Source organism: Stegostoma tigrinum, chromosome 24, assembly GCF_030684315.1.
Source record: "Stegostoma tigrinum isolate sSteTig4 chromosome 24, sSteTig4.hap1, whole genome shotgun sequence".
NCBI lineage: Eukaryota > Metazoa > Chordata > Chondrichthyes > Orectolobiformes > Stegostomatidae > Stegostoma > Stegostoma tigrinum.
The window spans coordinates 181,819-204,285 of NC_081377.1; the positions used below are offsets into that span (position 1 = coordinate 181,819).

The 22,467-nt window shown below is 42.0% G+C and overlaps 1 protein-coding gene across 2 annotated transcripts in view; it reads right to left on the reverse strand.

The window, feature by feature from the left end:
- Nucleotides 1-471: 471 nt before the first annotated feature.
- The window catches only part of LOC125465071 (granulocyte colony-stimulating factor receptor-like), a 176,390-nt gene continuing 154,394 nt past the window's right edge, over nucleotides 472-22,467 (reverse strand). For both annotated transcript variants that reach the window (XM_048558159.2, XM_048558158.2), the window contains 2 exons: nucleotides 11,880-11,961; nucleotides 472-2,151 (listed from right to left, as the gene is read on the reverse strand). In XM_048558159.2, the coding sequence (XP_048414116.2) occupies nucleotides 1,660-2,151; nucleotides 11,880-11,961 (574 nt within the window). In that variant the 3' untranslated portion in view covers nucleotides 472-1,659. The remainder of the gene's footprint in view (nucleotides 2,152-11,879; nucleotides 11,962-22,467) is intronic.

The following is a 22,467-nucleotide window of genomic DNA, read 5'->3' on the forward strand; positions in this document are numbered from 1 at the left end:
ATGAGCTGCCAGAGGAAGTAGTGGAGGCTGGTACAATTACAACATTTAAAGGCATCTTTAAAGGATGGGTATATTAATAGGATGGGTTGAAAGGGATATGAGCCAAATGCTGGCAAATGGAACTAGATTAATTTATCTGTGTGGCATGGATGAGTTGGACCGAAGGGTCTGTTACCATGCTGCACATCTCTGTGACTGTGACTCTGACTCTGACTCCATGAGGTGTGGAGACAGGTGTGAACTTCACATCAGCTAGATCAGGAACTGAACCTGCAGTATTGGTGCTATTGATAACCACATGATAGCCAAGTCATTTAACTAGCACATCTAGAGATGATAATCTGGGACAAAATTAACAGTCACTCTGTCAAGGGTAGACAAGATTCAAGATTGCAGCACAGATTTGTTCATGGAAAGTTTAATAAACTTTGATTGCATCTTTGAGTAGATTTTATAGTTGATAGTAAATGTGATTGGTGTCATGTACATGGATTTCCAAAAGGTTTTCTTTAAAAATGCTTTGTCAGCAAAGCTGAGGCCCAAGGAACAAAGGCAATCGAGGCAGCATGGATACAAGTTGTTTGAGTAATAGAGAATGGGTGTTCGATCAGGCACGATCACACTGAATGGTGGGGCAGACTTGATAGGCTGAATAGTCTACTCTTGATCCTCACGATTTATGGTTTCTCATGATCTATATTAATGACCAAACTTGGGTGTGCAGGCCACAATTTCAAAATTTCCTGATGACATAAAATTGGAAGCATTGTGAACTGAGAGAGGACATCATGAGGCTGATCAAATGGCTGGGCTTATGAAGTTTAGTTCAGAGAAGTGTGAAATAATACATTTTGTTTGGGTAATATGAAAAGGTGAGAGAGTGAAGGATACAATTCTCTCTCTAAATAGGGTGCAAGAGCAGAAAGATCTGGAGAAATACCAATATGAATTATTGATATTGGTCATATATTGAATGTGAAAGTGGTTAATGGGAAAATGAAACTTTGGGCTTTGCAAAAAGAAGTATATACACTACAAAAGTAAGGAGTTTGTGGTGAACATAGCTCAGTTTTAATTAGAGTTTTGTGTCTAACTACAGGTAACAGTCTTTTTAGGAGGACACAGAAAAATAAATGAGAATGGTTCCAATGACAGAAGACTTCAGTTACATGTATAAATCAACAAAGTTGAGAGTTTTATCCTTTGGGAACTGGTTGTTGCAAGGAAATTTGATGCACGTATTCAAATGACCTGAGGTTTGGATCAAACAGTTTAGATAAATTCTTTCCATTGGTGGAAAGGTCAAAAACCAGAGGACATTTGATTAAGGTGATCAGCAAAAGTACCAAAAGTGACAGGAGAAAATCTGAGAGCCAGTGTTTGAAATCTGGAATGTACTTTTGGAGATTGGTGGGGGAGGCAGATTCAAATGTGGATTCAAAAGGAATTTATAGAACTCCATGAAGAGAAGAAACAAACTGCAGGTCAATGCAGAAATAGCAGAGGAATTGGGCAGAGTGAGTTGCTCACACTGGTGCATGGAGCAGAGCTGTTACCATTCAGCATTGACGATTGTGGCATCTTTGAAGCATCAGTGCATCATCAATCAATGTGTCACCATTTCTGTAATTCACCAATGGGTCATAACTGTGTCACCATTTAATCAGCTTTGTGCTCAGACACCAATCCCCATAAAAGTGGGAACGTTTTCCAGATTTCCTCCTCTTCAACTGTAACACCTGACAATGAAATATCCTGGGACGATTCACTGTCATTTGTAGCAGACGTTGTAAACCATGGATTCTCATATAGTTTGGGACTTGGGGTTAATTCATGCAGAAGTGGTTGAGTGGAATCTGACCTCAAGAAGAGTGTGGGTGGACCTTTAGAGTGCAACACAGTTGCATACTGAGCCTCCTCAGAATGATTGTGGTATGACATGTAAACAACATAATTATGCCCCTCTGAGCAACAGTGCAGAGTTGCTACACCACTGGTGCTCTTTATATTCACGTCAACGTTCAGAACATTTTCATCATCAAGCAAGGGGTTTGATTTTGCTCCAAAAGCGGTGTTCTGTCTTTCGTCTCTCTGAAGTAAAGTAACAGAGGAAACAACGTGGTCAGGGGCTCCTTCCAAAGAATTCCAATCCTGAATAAAACAAGTATCTCAAATTAATAGAACAGAATCATACACAAAGTTCTGACAAACTCAGAACTAATCTTACTAATCTAAAGCCAAATAATAAATACAGTATTGCCATTTTGCTCTTACTTGAGTAAAGATATGTGTAGCTGTACTGGTCGTACTTGGCCAGAGATGTGGCAAGTTCTGAAGCTCAGGTCTTCAGACCTATTACCAGAGAGTGTTGTCAGGGCCCATAGGCTTTCAGGATAAAAAGCCTGGAGGCATTTCTAGATATCACATGGAGTGTATTCAATTGGCTGCAGACTGACATCTGTGATACTGGGGAACCTTTGGAGAAGACCTAGGCGGATTATCCACTCAGTATTTCTGGCTGAAGAATGTTGCAAAAGCTTCAGCTTTATCTTTTGTACTTAGCTGCTATGCAACACCACCATCCTCCCCACCCCAGGTAAGGATGAGAATATATGTGAAACCTTGTTTAAGGAGGGTGGCAGGGATAATCCAGCTAATGACAGGCTGGTGAGCCTTACGTCAGCGATAGGGAAATTATTGGAGAGAATTCTTTGAGACAGGATTTACTCCCACTTGGTAATAAATGGGTGTATTAGTGAGAGACAACATGGTTTTGTGAAGAGGAAGTCATGTATCACCATCTTGATTGAGTTTTTTGAGGAGTGACGAAGATGATTGATGAGGGTAGGGCAATGGATGTTGTCTACATAGACTTCAGTGAGGCCTTTTACACAGGTCCCTCATGGCAGACTGATGCAGAAAGTAATGTCACATGGGTTCAGAGGTGAGCTTGCAAGATGGATAAAAATACTGGTTGGTCATTGAAATCAGAGGGTAGCAGTGGAAGGGTACATTTCTGAATGGAGGTCTGCGACTAGTGGCGTTCCTCAAGGATCAGTGTTGGGACTTTTGCTATTTGTAATATCCACAAGAGAGATGGTAGATGGAGTTTAAAACCAGAAAAATGAGAGGTAATGCATTTGGGAAGGCCTAATCCAGATGGAAGATATACATTAAAAGGCAGAACCCTTAAGAGTACTGATAGGCAGAGGGATCTGGGTGAGCAGGCACACAGGTCAATGAAAGTGGCAATGTAGGTGGAGGAGATAGTCAACAAGGTATATGGCACACTGGCCTTCATTGGCCAGGGCATTGAGTTTAAAAATTGGCAGGTAATGTTGCAGCTTTATAGAAACTTAGTTAGGTCGCATTTGGAATGTTGTGTTTAATTTTGGACATCACACTACCAGAGAGATGTGGTAGCTTTGAAGAGCGCACAGAAAAGATTTACCAGGATGTTGCCTGGTATAGTTGGCATTAGTTATGACCAGGGGCTGGAGAAACTTGGGTTGTTCTCACTGCAATGACAGAGTTTGAGGGGTGACCTGACAGAGGTCTATAAGATTATGAAGGGCATAGACAGAGTGGAAGCTTTTTCCCAGGGTGGAAGAATCAGTTACTAGGGACCATGTGTTTAAGGTGTGAGGGGCAAGGTTTAAAGGTGACGTACAAGGCAATAGTTTTTACATAGAGGATGGTGTATGCCTGGAAATCGTTGCCGGGGGAGGTAGGAGAAACATATAGTATAGTGGCTTTTAAAGGGCGTCATGACAAATATATGAATAGGGTAGGAATAGATGGATATGGTCCGCGGAAGGGTAGGGGTTTTAGTTGTGATGGGCAGCATGTCAGTGCAGGCTTGGAGGGCTGAAGGGCCTGTTTCTGTGCTGTAATTTTCTTTGTTCTTCGTTCTGCTGAGGAAGTGGGCTGAGAAATGGCAAATGGAGCTGAATAAAGATAAGTAGGAGATGTTACCTTGATTTGGCTTTCCAAAATGTAGGAGTTTCAGGGTGAATGGTAGGGTCTTAAGGAGTGTAGTGGAAGAGACAGACCTTGGAGTTTAGGTGCACAGTTCCCCAAAAGTGGAGTCACAGGTAGACAGGGCAGTGAAGATTTTTGGTGCACTGGTCTTCATAAGGCAGGGCATTGAATATAGACATTGGGAAGTTATGTTGCAGTTGTACAGGACACTGGTGAGCCTGCACTTCGAGTATTGTGCTCAGTTTTGGTCACCTTGCTGTAGGAAGGATGATATTAAACTAGAAAGAGTGCAGAAGAAGTTTACAAGGATGTTGCTAGTTCAAGGGGCAACAATTAGGGACATTTAAACGGTCCTTGGATAAGCATATGGATGATGATGGGATAGCGTATGGGGATGGGCTTAGATTAGTTCACAGGTCGGCGCAACATCAAGAGCCGAAGGGTCTTTTCTGCGCTGTATTGTTCTATGTTCTATGGGACTGAGTTATAGGAAGAGTTGGACAAGCTAGGACTTTTTCTTTAGAGGGTGGAAAGCTGAGGGGAGATCTTATAGAAGTGTATAAGATCATGAGAGGTATGGATAGGGTGAATGCACTCAGTCTTTTTCCCCAGGGTTGGGAAATCAAGGACTAGAGGGCATCAGTTTAAGGTAAAATGGGATATAATACATGGGAACCTGTGAGGCAACCTTTCTTTTATTTTTTTACACACAGAATGTGATACACATGGAATGAGCTGCTAGTGGAAGTGGTTGAAGCGGGTACATTAACAACATTCAAAAGGCATTTGGGCCAATACGTGGACAGGAATAGGTTAGAATGATAATCGGCCAAGTGCAGGGAAATGGGGTTAACATGGATGGAATTTTGTTTAGCATGGACCAGTTTGGGTCAAAGGGCCTGTCTCTGTGTTGTAGGACTCTGTTTATGACTGTTTAGTCAATTGCCCTGTTGGTGTACATGTGTATGTGAGGAGGATTTTTGGTTCTAATGCCAATTTAGGACATCTTGGGGACAGTCACCTTCCTGACCCCAGAAGCATATGCAGTATTCCAACTCTGACCAATCAAGTGGCCTGTATTGTTATCATGTAATAACCCTGTTCTTATATTTGATGTCACTGAATAAAAATAACTATCACACTGTTGTGCATTTCCTTGTGTTGTTTCTTCTTTCCAACCATATTATCTTACTTTTCTCAGGATTGATTTTCTTTTGCTAATGTTCTGCTTGCCAACTTCTATAATGACGACACAATACCTAAAGCTTAATTTAGCAGTGGACAGCATGAGAAAAGGGAAATTGAAACGGATTCTCAAGTCAGCTTGCTCCTGAACCACTTTGTACTGAACTCCAAGGCTTAGATTTTTGCTCTGCTGGAGACCTTAGTGAAAATTACAGAAGTTGCCACGATCATTCTGTCCTCAGACAGGGTAATTTCTATTTTCACAAGGTGAAATTGGAGGCAAGGCACATTTCACACCTCCTTACCTTATGGAGACAGCTGGCATTTTAAATTTTCAGCTTCCTTTACTGAGGTGGAACTTTGGTATCTGTACACAGTGTGAAACCTGAATTGTACAGATTAGGCCTGATAAGAGAAGATCTGATCTTTGTAGGTTCATTTCTATAGCCAGGATATCTCTTTGGAGTGGTAAGATGTCCTTTAGATATACTATGAGGGAGGTAAGTTTCCCTTTGGAATTGTTAAAAGTAGACAGAAATGTATGTAAGCAGTATATGTAGCCATTAATGTCACATACATGTCAACAAACATGACAAATATCATCCGTCAGAATTGACAAAAGGACCTAGGGACCGATCAAAAAGGAACTGTCAAATGTATCAAGCGGATGTATCAATGTCACCTGTCTAAAAAGGAGCTGTTGAGCATTTAAAAGTCCTGCTCTTTTTAAAAAAGGTCCTGCCTTTTTAAGCAGAAATATCTTGTTGTTAAAGAAAAGTCTGTTATTTCATGCTGTTGATATTTAACTTTACTGGATTAATGCTGTATGATGTTTTTCACAATCATGCATTACCACTCTACGGAGCCTGCCATTTTAGTTTCATAGAAACTACAAGAGGTTATAGACTGCTTCAAATTTCAGACCTGTTTGATTACTCTAGGTCAAGTCAGCATTTGCTATTATAAAAGGAATTGTATGCTTGAATGCAAAGTATGCTGTTATAAGATTTTTATTTACTGGTAGGATTGCAAAAGTATCAAATAGGTTTTTATATGAGAGCTTTTTTTTAAAATATGTCTACATTCGACATTTAGAAATGTATTTAATACTTTATCTTATCTTGGTATGGGTCCTATGGATCTTCCCATTGAGGATACCAGATTCGTTGGCATGGTCGGTGAAAGGCCAAAGGGTTGGGGGCCCATGAGTTGGCATTAGATCGGTAGGGAGTTGAATGAAGAACAGGAGGTCATACACACACGCGTGTGTGTGTGTGTGTGTGTCATTCATTATGTTTACATTTTAGCCACAGATTGTGAGGTAACATGTACACCCAGAAAGAAAATGCAGGCGCAGTGGCTCAGTGGTTAGCACTGCAGCCTCACAGCGCCAGGGACCCGGGTTTGGTTCCCCCTCGGGCGACTGTCTGTGTGGAGTTTGCACATTCTCCCTGTGTCTGTGTGGGTTTCCCCTGGGTGCTCTGGTTTCCTCCCACAGTCCAAAGATGTGCAGGCTAGGTGGATCGGCCATGCTAAATTGCCCGTAGTGTTCAGGGGTGTGTGGGTTATAGGGGGATGGGTCTGGGTGGGATGCTTCAAGGGGCGGTGTGGACTTGGTGGGCCAAAGGGCCTGTTTCCACACTGTAGGAAATCTAAATCTAAATAATACTGCAAATGCTAAAGATCTGAAATAAAAGAGGACGGGAGAAACTCAGCAGATCTAGCAACATTTGTGGAGAGTGAAACAAAATTAATGTTTTGAGTCCAATACCTAACATCAATTCAATTGTTTGCTACATTATCAGATTTAAAACATGAACCTGCTGTGTTTCTCCAGCAGTTTATTTTTAATCCATGCCCATCATCCTCCTTAGTTGCTAAAATTTACTTCTGACTTCTAATTCAACTCAGTTCCCCCCCACTATGAAGCTGAAAATCCAACATTGAATCGGATTTTTAAATTTGGCTGGGTCAGAGCAGGGAACTTTCCAAAGTGAAAATTCAGACCCAAGTGCTTCAGGCCCTCGCACCAAACCAAAGTGTTCTCATGCAAATGGACTCAACTCCAATTCGTCACAATCACAAAAACAGTGAATCTGACATTTTCAGAGTAAAAGTATTTGAATCCATGCCGACTCTCTGCAGGACAACCCATTCGGCCCCATTCTTCCGTTCTACTCATTACTGCAGCAAACTAATTTCCCTCAAGCATCTATTTAATTTTCTTTTGGATGATGTGCTAGGGAATGAGGAGGATCAAATGAATGATGTATGAACTTGGGTAATGGCAATGTAGGGTCACTAGAGAAAGGGTTGGCCCACATGAGGACAAAGGAGGGAATTTATGAAATGAGTCAGAGAAAATGAGTGAGATTCTTAATGAGTACTTTGCATCCGTTTTCACCAAGGACAGGGACATGATGGATAGATTAGGGATAAATGTTTGATTACTCTAGGTCAAGTCAGCATGAGGAGGGGCCAGAAGTGTTGGGTATTCTAAAAGGCATTAAGGTGGACAAGTCCCCAGGTCTGGATGGGATCTATCCCAAGTTACTGAGGGAAGCAAGAGAGGAAAGAGCTAGGGCCTTAACATATCTTTGCAGCATCCTTGAGCACGCGTGAAGTCCCGAAGGACTGGAGAATTGCTAATGTTGTCCCCTTTGCTAAGAAGGGAAGTAAGGATAATCCAGGTAATTATAGACCGGTGAGCCTCTAGTCAGTGGTGGGGAAACTGCTGGAGAAGATACTGAGGGATAGGATCTATTTACATTTGGAAGAAAATGGGCTTATCAGTGATAGACAGCATGGTTGTGTGCAGGGAAGATCATGTCTTACCAACTTAATAGAATTCTTTGAGGAAGTGACAAAGTTGATAGATGAGGGATGGCCTGTAGGTGTCATATACATGGACTTGAGTACGGCATTTGATAAATGTTCCCCATGGTGGGCTGATGGAGAAAGTGAAGTCACATGGGGTGCAGGGAGTACTAGCTAGATGGATAGAGAACAAGCTGTGCAACAGGAGACAGAGTTGTAGTGGAAGGGAGTTTCTCAAAATACAGAACTGTAACCAGTGGTGTTCCACAGGGATCCATGTTAGGAGCACTGTTATTTGGTGATATAATAGATATCTATACCTTCCTGCAGATAATTTGATTAGCAGGTTTGCAGATGACGCTAAGACTCGTGGAGTAGCAGATAGTGAAAGGAACTGTCGGACAATACAGCAAAATATAGATAGATTGGCGAGCTGGGTGGAGAAATGGCAGCTGGAGTTCAATCCAGGCAAATGTGGAATTTTGCATTTGGGAAGATCTAGTTCAAAAGTGAACTTATACGGTAAATGGAAAAGCCCTGAGGAAAATTAATGCACAGAGATCTCGGCGTTCAGGTCCATTATACCCTGAAGGTGGCAACATAGGTAGAAAGAGCGGTCAAGGCAGCATATGGCATGCTTTCATTCATTGGACGAGGTACCTAGTACAAGTGTTGGCAGGTCATGTTACAGTTGTATAGGACTTCGGTTCGGCCATATTTAGAATACTGCGTACAGTTCTGGTCGCCACATTACCAAAAGGATGTGGATGCTTTGGGAGAGAGTGCAGAGGAGGTTCACCAGGATGTTGCCTGGTATGGAGGATGCTAGCTATGAAGAGAGGTTGAGTAGATTAGGATTATTTACATTAGAAAGACAGTTTGAGCGGGGACCTGATTGAGGTTGACAAAATCATGAGAGGTATTGACAGGGTGGATAGCAAGAAGCTTTTCCCACCCAGAGTGGGGGACTCAATTACTAGGAGTCACGATTTCAAGGTGAGGGGGGAAAAGTTTAAGGGAGATATGCGTGGAAAGTTCTTTACGTAGAGAGAGTGGTGGGTGCCTGGAATGCATTGCCAGCGGAGATGGTAGAGGCGGGCATGATAGCATCATTTAAGATGTGGTAGACAGATACATAAATGGGCAGGGAGCAGAGGGATACAGATCCTTGGAAAATAGGCAACAGGTTTAGATAGAGGATCTGGATCGGCACAGGCTTGGAGGGCCAAAGGGCCTGTATTGTGCTGTAATTTTCTTTGTTCTTTCCTTGATGATGATATTCAGAATGCAGAAGAGTAATGAATATTCTGGAGTAAAATTTCTGAACTGGAAGAGAGCTAATTTCAACGGGATAAGATAGGATCTAAAGTTTACAATACTCCAGTCTTCCAGCACCTCAGTGCAGGGAAGACTGGCAGATTGTGGCTAATGCCCCAACAATTCCTACGCTCACTTCCTTCAAAATCTTTTGATGCATCTCTTCTGGTCTTGCTGCCTCTTCAACTTTTAGGCGGCAAACAATTTATTGCACCCATTCTATTCTGTACCTCTAGCCAAATTAACTCTGTCCTTGAACACCCCAAGACATCCTTGTTCTCCAGCACTGCAAGCCTCCTTAACCAACACTGCTACTCCTCATTTATCTCCTTTTCTATCTTTCTAGGACAATTGATACCCAGGAATGTTTAACATACATTCCTATCCTTACGTGAAGCAGATCTCCATCACTGCCACAATGTCAGAACCACACATTGCACATCTGCACCTGGAACCCCCCACCAAATTTATTTTCTATATTCTACATGAACATTAACTCTGTTTTTGACTTTCCTTCTTTCTCCCTTCCTTCAACATCATTTCTTAACTTACCATTTTCTATACTAGTGGCAACTGTATCCCTAGGTATTTTGCAAGCTCTGAGAATTTCTACCTATGTTGCCACCTTCAGGGTACAATGGACCTGAACACCCAGATCTCTCTGTGCATTAATTTTCCCCAGGGCTTTTCCATTTACCGTATAGTTCGCTTTTGAACTGGATCTTCCCAAATGCATCACTCCACATTTGCCCTCCCCATGGCACTGGTAAAGCTCCCATAAGGACCTCAGGCCCAGCTTTGTTCAGGTGTAGCCCATAAACTTGTAGAGGTACTATCTTTCCCAGAGTCAGCCTCAGTGTCTCAGGATTCTAAAGCCTTCCCTCCTGCACCATCTTTCCAGCCATGCATTCATCTTTCTTATCCAGGTATTTCTGTACTCGCATGTGAAACTGGAGATTACTATTTCTGTGGTCTCAGAGTATGGTGAAGACTTGAATTGCTGCTCTTACTCCTTTGCGATCTTAAGCTGTTCTCTCCCACCAAGTCTATAATAATATCACCATGGTCAGTGATGCAAAAGGCACTCCTCAACATTAACCTTTCCAGAATTTTGAACTCTTATACAACAATGTTTTACTGCCCAATCTAAACTGTCTCCTATTTTACAGGGACAGTAGACACACCATCCGACCCATAAGCCTGTTGAATGTCCACTTAAGTATCTTATGTCACTGATTCATGGCAATGGTATAAAACTTTCACTGTATTTTGTATTGAATACATGTGAAAATAAATTATTCAACCCAGTAAAATAATCCTACCTCTATCGGGGTGGCACATGCCAGGTTGGTGGTCTAGCGTGTTTTACTGGATAGCTAGTAATTGCTCAAGAACAGTGGGGAACGGGTGTTGGGTGTCTGCTGTGATCATCAGAATCAGTCATCCCAAAGTCATACCCATACCTTTAATCTTCTGTCCACCTGAATTTTAAATGGCGATGCATCATGTCAAATTCCCTCATTTTAATGTTTCAATAAGATCACCTCTCATTCTAAGTTCCAGTAAGTATCAAATTTGTTTAATTTTCTGACCACTTCATGCCCCTTAGAACAAATGTTTGGTTAATTTTCCTCCCCACTGTTGAACTGCAGTATCCAAAACCGAGACTCCAGTTCATTAGCCGTGAGGTGACGTTTGTCAAACCACAGACATCCATTGCAAATGTGGTAACTGTGACTAGTGTCCATCATATAATGGCAACAGATCACCTGGTCTGTCATTTCCCTTGTGTGTTATTTAACTAATTTAAGTTTGAGTTTTGAAGTATCTTTCTAATTACCATTTCAATGTAGGTAGTGTAACAATCTTTCATGTATTACAGTCATGTTCAAACGTTAATGCATTAATGTAATTTACCCCACAGTTCCAATTTAATTGTTTAAATATATTTATGTATCAAGCAAATTCTTTTACACAAGCTCACTGAATTTTCATAATCACTAAAATTCCCTTGTATTTTGCTGAAATTTACGCTCATCGAAAACTGCTCTATGCCAATAATCAGAATCCCTGGAGTGTGGAAATAAGCCCTTCAGCCCATCCAGTCCAAACTGACCCTTGGAGCATCCTACCCAGACCCATCCCCTTATAATCACCTAATCTACACATCCCTGAACACTATGGGCAATTTCTCACAGCCTATCCACCTAGCTTGCACATCTTTGGACTGTGGGAGGAAACTAGAGCACCCAGAGGAAACCCTCACAGGCACTGGGGAGAATGTGCAAACTCCACACAGACAGTTGCCCAGGGGTGGAATCGAACTGAGGTTCCTAGCACTGTGAGGCAGCACTGCGAACCACTGAGCCACCTCTTCTTTATTAATTTACCATCTAGCATACTTACCACATGAATATTTTGAATTTGCCATCTCTCAGTTGCCAGGGGTGAGGCGGCAGGGAGTAATCAATATAAAAGGGGAGTGATGGAAAGTATGGTGTTGTCAGGAGGGAGCTGGATAGTAACCTTCTGAATTTCAGTCACTCCATGGTATTAGACACTGTAGCTAATATATTTACCTGGGATTGCCTCCCTGGGCTCCAGCTGGCAAGGGCGCTGTTTGCAGGATTTGGTATCTTTGGCCATAGTTGGCCAGTTGACCTGTGATTAATATCAAATACATTTGTGTAAATATTCCAAGCGCAGCAACTATTACACAGTCATAAAATTAAATTGCATTTCCTGTTTGAACATTGTGGTATAGATTGAAATAGATATTGCAGTTAGGACCATTCAAAATGGTAGATCACACAATGACACCTTCAGAAATTCAAGTTGGCACAAGATTCCAGCATTACGACATAACCAGCCTCCTGAACCAGTGATGTTATCCACTCTGTTTTTCACTCGCTGGGGCATTTTCAGGTTGGGAAAAGTTCAAAGTTAATTTGCATCTCAGTATGAAGATGACTTAGACATCAAGACGCCTTTTCCTTGTAAAGTAATTTATTTAGTAAACTACCACACAGTTCATACGACGCCTTGGTATCAACTGCATGTGTTTCACAAAAAAATACAAAACAACTTATTTGGACATGTTCCAGGGGAGTTGGGACTTGAACCATACTTACACAGTGCCATAAGACCCTTTACAAAGTCATTGGATAAATTTATTTTCACTGGACAATTACACCCTGTATTTGTAGTTTCCAATAGCACCAATGTTTATATAGAAAGGCACATTTAACTATCTTTGTTATTTTCTGGCCCTCCTGGTCCAATGAACAGTATTTATCAATCCCTCCCACAAAGGAAACTATAAACTCTGATGTACTCTTGGGGGTATGTAGGAATGCAGAGTGGAGGTTAAAAATCAGATCAGTCATGATCTTATCAAACGGTGGACAAGGCTAAAAAGGGTCGAGTGGGTTATTCCTGTTCCTTAGACTACTCAAATATCTATCTGGAGACTGAAGCATTACTGAAAAATTCTAGTTTCATACTTCAACGAAAGTCAAGGCTATAAACACAAGTACACATTTTTCTGATTGTAATTTCTTTAGTATTGCAATTGCTGTCAAGGGCGGCATGGTGGCTCAGTGATTAGCACTGCAACCTCACAGTGCCAGGGACTCAGGTTCAATTCCAGCCTCAGGTAACTATCTGTGTGGAGTTTGCACATTCTCCCCATGTCTGCATGGGTTTTCTCTGGGTGCTCTGGTTTTGTCCCACAGTCCAAAGATGTGCAGGCTAAGTGGATTGGCCATGCTAAATTGCCCAGTGTTCCAGGGTGCGTGGGTTATAAGGGGATGGGTGTGGGTGGGATGCTCCAAGAGATGGTGTGGACTAGTTGGGCCGAAGTGCCTGTTTCCACGCTGTAGAGAATCTAATCTAAATCTAAAAAGACTTTCTTAACAGTAATCTGTTTCATCACCATACTCAACCCAATACATTATAACTAGCACTGGTTATAGTCTAAGTGCACAACTAGCTTAACTGTCAGACTTCTTGGCTGCAGTTTTTCCAGATTGATCCAAAGTCACTTCTGACTTATTCTGCTTACTAAGATCATAAGAGGTCATTCATCCCAACGAGTCTGCCCCAATGTTCAATGAAATAATGGTACATCTGACCTCCCATCCTCAACTCCACTTTTCCACCTAATCCCCAAACCCTTGATTTTCTTTACTGATTGAAAACCTGTCAATCTCAGCCTAGGATACACTTAATGACCCAGCTGCAATAGCTCTCTGCATAAAAGAATTGCAGATTCACTACACTTTTGAGAGAATAATATTTTTGTCATCTCTATCTTAACCTCTTATGCTGAGATCATGCCTTGTGGTTCTAGACTCTCTCACAAGGAGAAGTAATCTCTCTCTGCAACAACTTTGTGAAGCCCCCTACAAATGTGTTTCAATAAGAACACATCTCATTCTTCTAACCTGCAATGAGGCTTGCCTATTCAACATCTCATAAGAGAATCTTTCAAACTCAGCATCAGCCTAGTAAAGGGGTAACAAAGTGTGGAGCTAGATGAGCACAGCAGGCCAAGCAGCACCTTTTTCTGATGAAGGGTCTAGGCCCAAAACATCAGCTTTTGTGCTCCTAAGATGCTGCTTGGCCTGCTGTGTTAATCTAGCTCCACACTTTGTTATCAGCCTAATGAACCTACTTTGGTCTATTTCTAATGTTACCATATCATTCCTTAGATAAGGCATGCAAAAACTGTTCACATATTCCAGCTGTAGTCTGGCTAATGCTTTGCACAGCTTTCACAAGACTTCCCATTCTCTCTGAAACAAAAGGCCAACATTTCACTTGCCTTTCTTAATACCAGTTGAACTTGTATGCTAGCTTTTTGTGATACATCTACAAGGACTCCAAAATTTGTGTGTGCTGCAGCCTTCCACAGTCTTCCCTTGATTTAAATATTCAACTCCTCCATTCTTCCTGCCAAAGCGCAAAGCCTCATTTTCCCACACTATATCTCACAGGCCAAGCTTTTGCCCACTCAATTAATCTGTCTACATCCCTCTATATAGTCATCTTCACCATTTGCCTACCCATCTCTTGTGCCATCCACAAACTTGGTTAGAGTACATTCACCACACATCTAAGTCATTAATAAATGTTGTAAGTAAATTTGATCCCAGCACTGAAGCCTGCAGCACACCATTAATTACAGATGACCATCTTGAAAGTACTTTTCCAATTCTTGATCTATGGTAATACTCCACCACACTAGATTCTTATCAAATTAAGTTGCCTACTGTGCCATAACTTGTCAAAAGCCTTTGGGAATTCCAAATATATCCAATGGTTCCCCTTTATCTATCGTGCTTGTTATTGTAGTCATTGTAATGAGGTCAGCCAGGTGGGTAGAATGAGTTCCCTGATTGGACCAGATTAACAGCTCCAATCAGGGTGTCCTGGCTGACAGTTTAAACAGGTGTGTCAGAAGTTGCGTTCAGAACTGGCTTAGTATCAAGGACTGCCCATGTATAAATAAAAGGTGATTTGGTGTTAGGATACTGGCCTTGTAGAGTTATTTCTGTGGCAACAAATAAAAAGTGCACTTTTGAAGAAACACCTTTGAGTTGGGGGTTAGCATTTTTGGCATCATACTGTTATTTGGAAAGCTTGATATCTTTGTTCCTGCCAAAGACAGTGCCCAGTATGTGGAAAGGGTATTATTTTTCAGAAAAATGACATCAGAATAGATGAAAAGCAACAAGTAATTCTCCTGCTTTCCTGCTCCTCTGATGCTGCCTGGTCTGCTGTGTTCATCCAGCTCTACACCTAGTTATCTCAGACTCCAACATCAGCAGTTCCTACTGTCTCTAAGTAATTCTCTTGACAGCTTGTGGACCTGCAGCTTTCAGTTATTAGGAGCCTAACTTTCCCTGAGGCACCAGATACTGAAACCTTTCAAGAGCTAATGGATTTAGTTAAGGAATATTATGATACCAATCCTCCTCTAATTCTGACATGCTATTGGTTTTATTTGGCAATCTGAGAAGTGGGGAATCCGTATCAGGATTTTAGACTCTGTTAAGATGACTGGCAGAGGCACCTGACTTTGATTTAATGCTTACTGACATGCTGAGGGACTATTTAGTATGTTGGATTAATGATGTAAAAAAAAAATGTAAGAGTGCCTATTAGCTGAAGCCCAACTGGACTTTAAACAAGCACTACAACTGGCTTTATCATTGGAAAATGTGACAAGTGGAGCACATGAGTTGCAGGGTGTTCCAATGTAAGTGGACACACTTGCCAGTCCAATTGAGCTTGGGGAACACAGAGTGAAGGCAATTGCAATTGCAGACGGACTGTAGGTCCAAAGCAAAGCCTTGGCCAAATTGTTGTCTTGTTCTGGGAAGGTAAGCCAATGTAATGGCTGCCAGTATGCAGTTAAGACAGCAGAAGAGTCCCAGATGTAAATGGAGGAGGAACTCAGTTACCTTTTTATTTACACAAGTCGTTGACACTGATCCAGCTTTCAGAGTGAACAAACCCACAAACTCCTGTTTATATGTCAGCCAGGGCTCCCTGATTGGGGCTATTAATCTGGTCCAATGAGTGAACTCATATTCTATGATGTCCACCTGGCTGACCTCAGCACGTTCACTCTAGTTTCTACCTCAAATTTCAAATTTGAGAGTCATGATTCCCTCTGAGAATTCGTGGTGATTCTGCTCCATGATATTGTGTTTCTAAATGGTCTTCTATTATATCCTTTATTATAGACTTGAACTTTTTCCTCAATATCAGATGTCAAGATAACTAGCCTACTGTTACTGGTATTTATTGCCTTCCTTTTTGAATTGGCAGTTTTACAATTGTGGCCAGATGGCAGGGGCAGGGGGGGGTGGTGCTGAACAGCTAGGCCGGAGACCAGAATTGTCCATCTTTAAGCAACTAGTCCTTATGGGACTTAAGATAGGTGAAGAACAAAGCATCCACATGAGACAACGTTAGGCAAGGATAACAACAAATACAAAAACCCAGCATAAAAAGTGTAGAGCTGGCTGAACACAGCAGGCCAAGCAGCATCTTAGGAGCACAAAAGCTGATGCTTTGGGCCCAGACGCTTTTGTGCTCCTAAGATTTTGCTTAGCCTGCTGTGTTCATCCAGCTCTATACGTTATCTCCGATTCTCCAGCATCTGCAGTTCCTATTATCTGATACAAATGCCCAGCAACTGTGAAGGGAAATCAGTTAATGTTTTGGGTCTAATGACCCTTCTTCAGAACTCAAAGCAAATTCAAGCCCAGAGTCCTTGTGGAATAACAAGGCTGGTTTGTGTATTCAATTAGTGACCAGATTCAGTAGAACGTCAGGTTCCCACCAGGGCCATGTATATGGAGGGGAATATGTCCTTGACACCTTGGGCTAAGGGTAGCCCAAGTGTCTTCCTTACATACCTTGGCTTGGAAAATCAATTGGCTGAGGGCAAGAGAACATTCTGGAAGGATGTTGCAGGGAGGGTTATAAAGAGACACAGTGGCCATTCCCTCAGTTAAGACTCAACCTGACTCAGCATGCAATTCTACTCCCTGGAGGGGGTGTGCGTGTGCGTGCGAGAGAAAAAAGTGCATTACCAACTTTTGCCAAGTTAAATCAGTGCCACCTACACCCGAGTCAAGTTTAACTGCATGGAAAGTACCTGGTCTCTGTCTGATAGCCAGTAAGGCTTAGAAAAGGGTTGCGAGAAAAAGAACTTAACATTGCGATTGGTAGAATCACGAATGTAAGAATTGGGATTTTTTTTAATCTCAAAAAAGAGCAGGGTTCTGTCTAATATTTAGCCATACAGCATCTTTTATGTATTTTGCCTATAAAGTTGCCATGAATTGTGAATTGACTCTGGCTCTTCTGTTCTTCTCACATATAATGCCTAAGTAAAATCCTCCAGCCTCAGGTAACTGTCTGTGCGGAGTTTGTACATTCCGCCTGGGTCTGCGTGGGTTTCCTCTGGGTGCTCCGGTTTCCTCCCACAGTCCAAAAGATGTGCAGGCTAGGTGGATCGGCCAAGCTAAATTGCCCATATAGTGTTCAGGGGTGTGTGGGTTATGGGGGATGGGTCTGGGTGGGATGCTCAAAGGGGTGGTGTGGACTTGTTGGGCCGAAGTGCCCGTTTCCACAAGTAGGGAATCAAATCAAACCAAGTTTACATAGAAACTGGTCAAAATGACCAAAGCATGGATAACCCAATCAGCAGACTTTTCCAGAATCTAAGGTTTCTTGGAAGATTACTGCCAGTGCGCTTACCTCCCTGCTGTCCTAAGAAAAAAACCATCAAGTCCAGGGAACTTTAGCCCCATTATTAACAGTTGCAGCAACTGTTTCCTTTCTACTTTTTTTCTTCTTGATAATTTAATATTTCTGGAAGTCTACTAGTGTGTCTAATGAAGACTGATAAATTCCTATTCAACTCTTCTGCCATTTACTGGCTCCCCATTATTTCTCCAGCAACATTCTCTAAAGGGCACCATGTTCATGTTATCCTCTTCCTTTTAACACATTTGAAGAAAGTCTTACTGTTCATTTTTTATAATACTTGCAGGGGCACACTCAGTTTATAGTTCCCTCTATTGTTTGGTTAGTTTTTAAACACTTCCCCAATTCGTTTAATATTGGTCAAATTGCATGTTTTCTTTTCAATTTGACATAATCATGTTACAGTTGTATAGGATAACAAAGCATGAAGCTGGATGAATACAGCAGGCCAAGCAGCATCTCAGGAGATGCTCTTAAGATGCTGCTTGGCCTGCTGTGTTCATCCAGCTTCAAACTTTGTTATCTTGGATTCTCCAGCATCTGCAGTTCCCATTATCTCTGATCACAGTTGTATAGGACTTTGGTTTGACTGAATTTGGAATACTGTGTACAGTTCTGGTCACCACATTACCAAAAGGATGTGGATGCTTTGGAGAAGGTGCAGAGGAAGTTCACCAAGACGGTATGGAGTATGCTAGCTATGAAGAGAAGTTGAGTATGTTAGAAAGTCTGAGGTTGAAGGGGGACCTGACTGAGGTCTACAAAATCATGAGGGGTAGAGACAGGGTGGATAGCAAGAAGCTTTTCTGCCACCCAAGTGGGGGACTCAATTACTAGTGGTCACAAATTCAAGGTTGGGGGGGGGGGGGGGGGGGCAAAGTTCCTTACGCAGAGGGTGGGTGCTTGGAATGTGCTGCCAGCAGAGGTGGGCACGATAGTGTCATTTAAGATGTATCTAGACAGATGCATGAGTGGGCAGAGAGCAGAAGGATACAGATCCTTGGAAAATAGGTTGATGTTTCAGGTCTAGGCTCTTTTTCTTACAAATTTAGCACAATTTGCTACAAATGTAAAAACAATAGCAAGAACTTCTGCAGGTATTTAAAAAGGATAGTAAATAAAGAGCATTCTTCTAGGAGGAAACTGAGGAATTAACTGAAATAAGGAAATGGAGAATGTAGTGAAATATTTTGCTTCTGTCTTCATGATTGTCTCATCCTCTGTCTTACTTTCATGCAGCAAACAAGCAGCCATATCTTAAAGTCTTACAGGAGTGGTTGTCATCAATGTCCATAGAGGCCCCATCAGTCAGGGAAGCCTATGATGTCAGTCCAAGAGATTGGCCATGATCAAGCATTGCTCAAGGAGTTGGCTCATGTTCAGCCCCTGGGCTCCATCTAATGGAAACGAGGAGGAAAGGGAGCTAGGGTTAGGGAGTGGCTGCAAGGGTAAATATTGCCTTGAGAATGAAGCTTGGCAAGTTAGTATTGGGGGCTGGGTAGCTGGGTGAATGTAGGCAACAATATCTTAAATGAGGGTGGGAATGGATAATACGATGAAGGGTGGCTGGGAGGACAGTCATATGGGAGTGGCTATTTGTTCATGGTTGGGCACACCCTGGTATTTGGGTCAAACAGTATTTGACCACACCTTGTGGTCATCTCATACACTAGGGGCTGGAGGGGAGAGTTGAGCAGCTGTAGGCTCATGAAGAAGACGTGCTTGGTGTGGACCTGAGTAGGTACAAAGCCGATGCAGTTTATAGGAAGGGCTGCCAGGAAATGGGTTAGGACATGCAGGAGCTCACCAAGATATTCAGGCAGAGGCTGAAGCATGCTTATTGTCTCCTTCCCTTGGGCTGGAAATAGAAAGTGTGCAGTAGGAAGAAAATATCAACAGCCACATCCAGACTAGATGTTGTTAATGAATCGACCTGTGACTTGATAGCCACTGATGACAGGGCTTGCAATGAGAAAGAATACTTGGCACACTGACCCATGTGCTCTAAGTGACAGATCTGCAAGGTCCCTAATCCCTGGCTATCCTCATGGATTGCTTCCCCACCCCCACCCCTACTCCTTAATTCTGCAGCTGGAGTGAAAGGACTCTGCTCAGCAGTGAAAACCGTGAGCCTTGGAGGTTTGGTCAGGTCACCCAAGGTGGGTGGGGCCTTGTCTGGACAGGCCTGACACAATGAGGCTTTTTGATATGAACTTTCAAGGTACAGAACAAGACAAGCAGGGTGGACCGATCTAGTCACCACTATAAAAAGAATTACTATAGGACCTGAATATAGGTATCTTGGCACTGCCCTGTCTCCCTGTGAGAAAGGGTGCAGAATGTGGCAGGTTATCCAGCCTCTTCTTCAGTTCTGAGGTCCAATGGTTGGACCATAGAGTCCAAGTATATGTGCTTCTCCAGCTGACCCTGAAGGTGCTGGTCCTGGCTCTTAGCGACAGCTACCAACCTGTTCATGGAAGCCGCTGGGTACTTGCATGACACTTCACTGTTGCAACTCTGGACAATGACAGCAGTTGCATCTCATACCTGTCTGCCAGTCTTGTTCATCCCTATACATATACAAGAAAATCACTGATTCTTGATAGTACACAGTGTCTTCTCCCTCTCTTGGGCTGTGCAGGTCCTGCACTCTGGCAGTCCTCAGAGTGCCAGTGGACTGGGGCATTTCTTCAGCCAGCAGTAAAACTGTCATAGTAAGGTGTTCACTAGCTGTGCTCCCAAATTTTCTAAGCCTGGCTTTCCCGCAGGTGTCACTCAGGTCTGGTGGGGGTTGCAAGAATTAATCTTACCAATGTTTCCTGCGTTCTCAGATGGGGCCTGGATGCCTCTGCATCCCTGCAGGAGTGATCCTGGACTTCTGAGGGCCAGGATTGTCCCTTCATCTGCCATCATATGGGTGAGCAGTCTAGTGTCCAGCATATCTCCAATTATACATGCTCACTCTGCCCTGCTATGGGCTGTTTTTCTCCTGTAATGAGTGGAAAGGGTCTGCATGGATGTCATTACAGCCTCAGGCTGTTCAATTTCTCCTCTTAGGTTAATTCCATTCTGTGACAAGGCTAGCCTTTCTTAGGCAAGGGGATGAGATGGCATACAATATTCCAGGTGGAGTCTCACCAGTGTTCCATACAATTGGGCAAAAGCATCTTGCTTCAAAAGCCTTCTCAGTTGGTTGCTGCACCTATATGCTAGATTTCAGTGACATTCAGACAAGAACACCTTGACAAATCATTAACACTTTTGACACCAATACTTTTCAATCTCTCAACATATTAAGAAATACTGAGCCTTTCTTCCACAAAGTGCATCATGTGATACTTATCCACTCCACTTTTACTTGCTTTTTCTAAATTCCCAAGAAACTGTTTTACATTGTCCTCAACATTCATTCCCATCAACTTTTATTTAATCTCCAAACTTGGAAAGATGACTATTGGCCCTTATTTCCAAATTATTGATCTAGCTTGTGAACAGCTGTCACCCAAGCATTGATGTTTACAGTATGATGTTGTCGCAGCCTGCTAAACAGAGATTGGTCCACTTATTCCTAACTTCTACTTGTTAGCCTGTCATCCAATGTGATATAATGGGACTGACTGAAAGCTTTGAGAAAAGGATACACCACATCTACCGATTCTCCCTGACTGCCTCTGCCAGTAATACCCTCAAACTCTCATGACTTCCCCTTAAAATTCCATGTGGACGCCGTCTGATCAGACAATTACATTCTAAACATCCAGTATCACATTTTATATAAATAAAACAAAAAAAGGTGCCGATTCTGGAGATCTGAAACGAAAACAGAAATTGTTGGAGAAACTCCGCAGATCTGGCAGCATCTGTGTAGGAACAAAGTGGCGTTAAACTTTAAAGTCCAGTGACTCTTCACCAGATTCGAAACTTGAGTTTCTCCAGTAATTTGTGTCTTTGTATCACATCCTTTGTGTGAGATTCTAATATTTGTCTGACACTAGTAATTGGCTTTTGTTTAAAAAAAAACTGCCCTTCCTGGCTTTCTCTCTCCCACTTTTCTTAAATCAGAGTTACATTTACAAACTTCCAATCTGGAGGCACTGTTGTAAAGTTAATAGAATTTTGACACGTGACCACAAACATCCATTATCTGTACAGCTGTTTCTTTCAACACTCGAGGGGGAATATTATTAAGTTCTAAGAATGTCAACTTACAGTTCATTAACTTCTCCTTTTTCTAATAGTAATTTTCTTCAGTTTCACTCAGACCCTTGGATCTTACTTGTTCTAGGGAGAGATTCCTCCCCCCACCCTTTGAGAGAAGGCATAAAATACTTATTTTCTCGTATAAATTATCCTGTCTCTGCCTATCATGGTCATGCATTTACCTTTGATAATAATTTCCTTTTCACGAATTGATGGAAACTTTTACAACCTATTTCTATGTTTCTTACCATTTTGCATTCATATTTTTATCAATTGGTTGTTCCTTGAATTTTAATTTTTTTGACCCTTAGGCCTCCAACTTTGTTTTCTACAACTATAGAAGCCTTATCATTTGATCTAATACAATCTTTAACTTGCCTTGTTAGACACTGCATTCTCAATTTTTCTGTTGGGTAGTCTAGTTTTAAAGATTTTTTTTTCCCCCAAATGAAGCATTAACTCTTTAAATACGAGCCATGACCTACCTATATTCGAATATACTCTTCCAATCCTCCCAGTCAACTACCCCTACATATCTTAATAACTGCCCTGGTTTTAAATTGAAGAACCTGTTTTGGATTAAAACACATCATCTTCAAACAATGGTCATCAAGCAAGTTCTAAACTAACTTTATTGTCCTGGCATAAGTATCAATTGAATCAATCTCTGAACTGCGTATT